The sequence below is a fragment of the Capsicum annuum genome, chromosome 9 (genome assembly GCF_002878395.1).
Source record: "Capsicum annuum cultivar UCD-10X-F1 chromosome 9, UCD10Xv1.1, whole genome shotgun sequence".
NCBI lineage: Eukaryota > Viridiplantae > Streptophyta > Magnoliopsida > Solanales > Solanaceae > Capsicum > Capsicum annuum.
Genome location: NC_061119.1, coordinates 161,105,394 through 161,111,791, shown reverse-complemented (window position 1 = coordinate 161,111,791; position 6,398 = coordinate 161,105,394). Strand labels below are relative to the sequence as shown.

At 35.9% G+C, this 6,398-nt stretch overlaps 1 protein-coding gene across 4 annotated transcripts; it reads left to right on the top strand.

Moving 5' to 3' along the window:
* Positions 1–519: 519 nt before the first annotated feature.
* Positions 520–5,684, top strand: LOC107842485 (protein FAR1-RELATED SEQUENCE 5). 4 transcript variants are annotated; one of them, XM_016686363.2, is made up of 4 exons: positions 661–796; positions 912–1,004; positions 1,185–1,651; positions 5,357–5,684. In XM_016686363.2, the coding sequence occupies exons 3-4, from the start codon at positions 1,220–1,222 to the stop codon at positions 5,558–5,560; spliced, it is 636 nt and encodes a 211-aa protein (XP_016541849.1). In that variant the 5' UTR covers positions 661–796; positions 912–1,004; positions 1,185–1,219; the 3' UTR covers positions 5,561–5,684. The 4 variants fall into 4 exon arrangements, with proteins under 4 accessions (XP_016541846.1, XP_016541847.1, XP_016541849.1 ...); XM_016686362.2 differs by having other exon boundaries at positions 1,130–1,651; XM_016686360.2 differs by lacking the exon at positions 912–1,004 and having other exon boundaries at positions 520–796; positions 1,130–1,651.
* The last annotated feature ends 714 nt before the right edge of the window (positions 5,685–6,398 follow it).

The following is a 6,398-nucleotide window of genomic DNA, read 5'->3' as shown; positions in this document are numbered from 1 at the left end:
ATACCTCTCTGTCTTTATCTTCTTTCGAATCATATTCAGAAGAGTTTCAACATAAGGAGTTGAAATTTTATTTAATTCTTTGATTTTTTTTATTTTCTTCTCATTTTGGGGGGTTTTGAAGATGAAGGTTTCTCAATCCTTTTTGTTTCATCATTTGGGCCATTTTCTCTAGACCATTATGATGCTTCAACCTCACCTCTTTGACGTTTACTGATTTTTTCAACTGTTCTATCATTAGAGCAAGCCTCCATAATCATACAATAAAATAAATTTCATAAACCAAAAGGAAATCGCAAAAAAATACAAAATATATAAAATTTAGGGAAGAGATAACGTATAATAACTGTAAAATTAATAGTTATCTTATTTTATAGAGTATGATTTTTGTTTATTAAAGTAAAAAATGTAAGAAAAAAAAGAAATTGAAATAAAAATATGAAGTATAAGCACTATTTGAAAAAAAAAAAAAAAAAGTTAAAAGTAAAATAAGTTAGAGAATAAGTGTTAGAATGAAAAATGGAAAAGTTACTCCTGTAAATGCGCATATACTGATTGAATGGTCACATGCAAAAATGTTATTTTTCTTATAAAATATAACTTTACGAAAGACTATTTATACGATTATGGTGTTAAGTGTGTCAATTTACGTAATTTTTCCAATAAAAAACCTTTATGTAAGTTTATAGATTGGTTGGTGTTTGCAAAAATTGGGAGCAGATCCCTTTCGACCAGGCACACAAACTGCGAAGAAGCACAACTTTTGGTGACAATCGGGGATTTCGATCTGTATACAGTAGTAAGTTACCGCATTTCTCCGTTATTTTAGTAATTACTAATTTATAAAGAACTAATTTACCAAGAATTTGAAGGAATAATTAGGAAGGGGCTAATATTTACTAGTGTTTCTCTAGTTGTAAGGATTATTTTTTACAATCGTTATGTGGAGACTGGATAGAAAGGAAACATGATGTGGTTGAAACAAGAACTTGTCAAGTGACACAGATGTAAGTCACTGTAACAAATTTGTTGAATAGAGCTCACAGTTTCAGTTTTAGATCCCGTTAATCGAATTTCCTTTCTTTTCTGCATTGCAAATACAGATCAGAAATGAGTTAATGTGCTATTGTAGGTAGGTAGCTACAGATTGCTTTACAAGCATAGCTTGCTGTTCTTTTTTCTGGCAGTGAATGAAAACAATAAAGCAACAGATGATGCAGAGATGGTAGTGGAGAGTTCAAGTGGAAAGGAGTTGACCACAAATGGTGTGTTAGAAGCTGAAGGACATTTGAATATGGAACCTTATGTGGGTATGGAATTTGAATCAGAAGAAGCTGCTAAGGCATACTATAGCACATATGCGACACATTTGGGATTCATCATGCGAGTAGATGCATTTCGACGATCTATGCGTAATGGGGAGTTGGTCTGGCGTCGACTTGTCTGTAATAAAGAGGGTTTCAGTAAAAGTAGACAAAGTCAGAGTGGAAAAAGGAAGTGCAGAGCAATTAGGGAAGGATGTAAGGCAATGATAATTGTGAAGAAAGAACAATCTGGAAAATGGGTTGTTGCTAAATTAGTAAAGGAGCACAATCATCCACTCATTGTCAAACCTGTTAACACCCGTAAAGGCGCAATCTTGTGTCAAACACCTGTAAGTACTTCAAACTAATTGATGAAATTTGAAATCAGGTTGTTGACCTATATAAAGAAATTTCTCTCTACACAGCTATTTCTCGAGTTTACTGGACTGTGTTTTGTGTCAAATACATTTCTCTTTATTGTCATCATTCCTTCTTTTTTCCTTACATTAATTTGAACAGAAGTTGACGGTTTTGTACTGGTTGAGATGTAAGTTGACAGCTTCAATTTTCTTCTACTTTGCTGCTAAAACCATAATTGCCCCTCCAAGTCATTCGTCTTTGAGTTCTTAGCTGATGCAATTGATTATGGTCATTTACAACTATTAGTTTACTGTGATTTAGGGATGCTTGTTAGTATGGCATGACCTTCTCCATGGAAAATATGCTCATTCTTGAAATGCATTGATCATTACCCCTTCCTTACTAGATATTCATATATGCACCAAATTATTGAAGCTATTCAAAGAACGATTGTGGGATTCTCTCTGTCAATATATATTTACAGCTTTAGGAATTTAAAGAAACTTCTAGTCCAAAATGTATGTCCTGCAAGTGGCTTCCTTGTAATGTGAGCATGAAGTGCTTGTCATTGAAGAAGATGTTGCTCTATTACCGTCACTGTGAAATCTTTTATTTTAGCCAGTAGGGAAAGGTTAAAATACAGGAGAGCCAAAAGCTCATTATTGTTTAGAGTCAAACAGAATAGATGTCTATTACTGGTCAGGTGATCTAAGGCTTCTGAATAGAACCAGAATCAAGAGACAAAGAACGTATGAGACACTCAATTCTTAGGATTGATTGACTGATTAGACCATGGGAAGCTGCACTGATCTTAAGGTGGCAAACACAAACCTCATGAACTTTTTTAGAAAGTTTTTAGGTGAACATTAACTTCGATATTTTTTTCCTTTGGCTCTGGATTCTTGTTTTAAAAGTTTAGATCACATTACTCTCCATAATTGTCAAGATTCACAAGAATTATGAAACTTTCATCAATTCATTTGTCAAGTCAGCATTCCAAGTTTGCCGAACCAGCTTATGTATCATTAGTCTTCATCAGCAATCTAGTCGAGCTGGCAGCATGCGTATTTTTAAGTTCAGTTGTCCCTCATATTTTATTGGAATAAAAGATTAATCGTCTCTTATTGATTCATGGTAACATCATGGCCACAAATCAATATCTTGCAGCGCTAAGTTAGTTAGTATCATGGCAGTGCCAAGTTTGTTTTATTTCGTAAAATGATATCATTAAAATGACTTTCAAAACTTTCACGATGTTATGTAACTGAAATTTCTCTTACTTAACAAGTCTTGCATATAGTATGAATTATTATCTCCTTTCTCAGCTCAAAAACATAAAACTAGGTACCAACACTTGAAGGGAGGCAGCAAGCTGATCTACTAGTTTTGCTTTTTGATGTAGCGAACAATGTAGTCTTTGACCCCAGTACATGTGTCTCATCTCTCTCTAGACCCACTTTTAATTCCCCACATCCAAGCAGGGGACCAGTACTCCCCTTCCCCTTTACAGCCAGTATGGTCCCGATGAAGAACTTAAGAAAGAAATCAAATGATAAATAACGTATCAGCAGGAAATGACAAAGTGCAATTTACCCCAATATTAGGGTGGCTTTCAACCAAGAGATCGTTTTCTTGCCTCAACTTCTTGGAAGCCTCATTCATTAGCCTCTTTAACTATGGTATTACATGTTCGGTTTTGGTAGTCAAACAAAGGGTGATCTACTTGACTGGTGCCATATGTCTGCTTGACTAGGTAATGTTCTGTAGTTCAGTGGGGGATCACATATTTTTCTAATTTACATTCTGTCCTAAACTTCTGCTACAAGTATTATGACCCATGTAACACATGTTTATACACAGTCTTTTGCTCAAGGCCACGTTCCACCTGGATCCTCACTGGGATTTATCCACATAGATTCAAACCTTGTTTTTAGCCAATATCTAGGCTTGCACTCGCCTTCCTCTGTTGATATAGGATCAGATAGCTATTGGTTCTACCATGGACAGTTGTGGGAAATATTTGAAGTTATGAACTCAATCCATCAAGTATCTATTAAAAATTCTTTCCTTATCTTAGATATGATATGTGGCTACAGTTGAGGTTCTGGGGGAGTGTATGAATTATTGGTGCGAAGTAATCCTTCCTCAAATTATAAGCTTACTTGATTGATATCTCTTAAGTTATTTGCCCCTTCTCATACATATTCAGGTAGATTAGCTAATCAGCTAGACTGTTTAATTAGTTTTAAGTCTTTATAATGATCAATTGTATACCCTAAACTCTTTCTTTCCAAAATAAAGTTCTTCTACCATCCCCTACTTTCATAATGTATTATGAGAATATATTCCATAAGAATCTAATATATTTCCAATTTCCAAGTCTGTACGAGTGCCTTGGTGTTACCATGATCCAAGAATTTCCCTCTTATTCTTCTTGCTAACCATTTGCCTACAGAGAGCCTCCTTCTCAATCCTCATTGCAAAATTTTCCAAACTACTTCATAAGAAGACTGTTGTGTGTACCCTTAGAGTTTTGACTTCCAGGCCTCATTACCGCTTCCTACTTAACCAGATGAAGAGATTTTTTCTTGTTTCCTTGCCACAAATAATCCCTCCTTAGTTCATCGATTGTCTACTCTTCTCTGCCTTCTTTAGTAAGAAATAGTGAGATAGTATAAGTCGGAAGTGCATCTAGAACACTATTAATTAGAACCAACCTTCCCCTAAGGATAAGTACTGTCTTTTCTGATTTGCTAGTCTCATTTCACACTTTATTATCACCCCTTACAAAATGTTGTATTCTATGTGATTGGCACTTTTACCTGAAATACTTGGTCATTTTCCCACATTGCACTCTAGTGAAGTTGCCAACTCCCGAACGTATGTTGGAGGCCTCATTCATCAGTAAAATCTGACTCTTGGCATAATTTTAATACCTGAGATTGCTTCAAAGAGCAATAACATTTTCTTCAAATGTAGTATTCCTCTTGGCTTTGAGTAGTTTTAACTTACATCTTTGAACTAGTATTCAAATCTCTAAAGCAACTAAAGACTCCAGGCAAAGATTGGACTGTAAGTGTACCGTAATGACCAAGTCGTAATCTCTGCTAGTGGCTGTCACCCACATGATTCTTTTGGTTCTATTGTATTTTGTTCTGTCCTTGGTCCACATTGATTCTAATATTTCCTATAGCTTTTTGAAATGCTGATATGCAAAAGTATCCTACTTAATGTGCTTAAAAAAATAGAATTTTGTGGCAAAATTGCTGACCCTTTTGGGCTGGTAGGTTAAAAGGCTTGACTTTATATAATCACGCTGTCTTCCTACTGATGTCTGCCCATTCTGCCTGTGTTTTTCTCAAGTAGCAACTGTTTGCTTTTCAGTAATGAATGCATATGGTCACGTCGTGCCAGAGGGTCTCTCTCGGTAACGTAAATGGCACATTAGTTGGTTATACATTTAGTTAGCAAAAATAGTAAATTGAACCATAAACTATGTGCAGTCACAGTAGCCCAATGGATTCATGTATTGCAGTTAAAATCATGGAAGAGTTAGTTGTGAAATTCTTCTAAGATTTCCAGTATTGCTTTTCCTGCTCCCATACGCTCTTACTAATTAGGCAATATCTTCTTTAGGAATAATAGTTTGATTGTGTCATGTGTCTACTGTTCTTGATATTCGCGATCAATTTCAGGATGATAAAGATGTCAAGATCCGGGAATTAGCAGCAGAATTACAGAAGGAGCGTAAAAGATCTGCTGCTTTACAGGAGCAGCTAGATATGGTTTTGATCGATATGGAGGATCACTCGGAGCAACTTTCTAAGAACATCAGTGACATTGTTAAAAGTGTGAAAGAATTGGAATCAAGAAAAACCGTCTTTCAAAATGGCGGATAGATTCTGTAGCCTTTTTTCCTTCTTTCCTTTTTTCTTTGAAAAATAGTAACATACGCCCATAAATTATTCCGAAGTCTTAGTTAAACCTTTTGTATTGTTAATTGAAACAGAATCCTTATACTCCTGCTTTGTTGTTGTAAAATTCCTTGTCATTTACTAGCAGCGAGATGTCATGTGCGAGGGCACTTTGGCATTCAAGGATGTAGCCTAATTGCAATGAAATGGGTGAAAACCTTAGAGACAATGGTTTAAATCCTAGCAGGGACAAAAACAGTTTGGTGGTTTGTTTGCATTTGTCCAAGTCTTGATTTGGCGAAGTTATTTGGGTACTAGTGTTGGGAAGGTGGGTGCAAAAAAAGTTCAAAGGCATTTTTTCACTTGCCTGAAGCTAGTGAAGTGGACCGTATTTCTTAATTCTCTGTTTTTGATGGTCTATTGCAGGGATGAAGTCCATGGCTTGGATTTTCTTCTCCTCTTTCCTTTCACCTTTTAAATGGAATCATTATATACTTTCAGTCCATTTAGGCACAAAGGTGGTGTTCCCATTTACGATCACAGGTACGATCACAGGATTGAGTGTAGTGTTGCCTAATTTAACTCCAGAGAAGCTTGCCAGGCAAGATCTCATGATCAAAATTGAAGGGCTGTTTTTGGCACTTGGTAAGTGATAAAGAAATGGACCTTGGGTCTAACTCAACCTCAAAAGCTAACTCAGATCCTTTAACACACTGATGAGGAACTCCAACTATAGCGTGGACAATATAAGACGGGGCACCCAACATCGGAAACAATGAAATGGATGGACCTGACTCTGATATCATGATAAAGAAATAGACCT

Excerpts from the sequence above, each read along its gene's own strand:
- LOC107842485 (XM_016686360.2), top strand. The coding sequence starts at position 557 with ATGGTCACATGCAAAAATGTTATTTTTCTTATAAAATATAACTTTACG. Across the intron at positions 797-1,129 it reads ATTTCGATCTGTATACAGTA|GTAGGTAGCTACAGATTGCT; the intron begins GTAAGTTACCGC and ends GTGCTATTGTAG. Across the intron at positions 1,652-5,356 it reads CAATCTTGTGTCAAACACCT|GATGATAAAGATGTCAAGAT; the intron begins GTAAGTACTTCA and ends GATCAATTTCAG.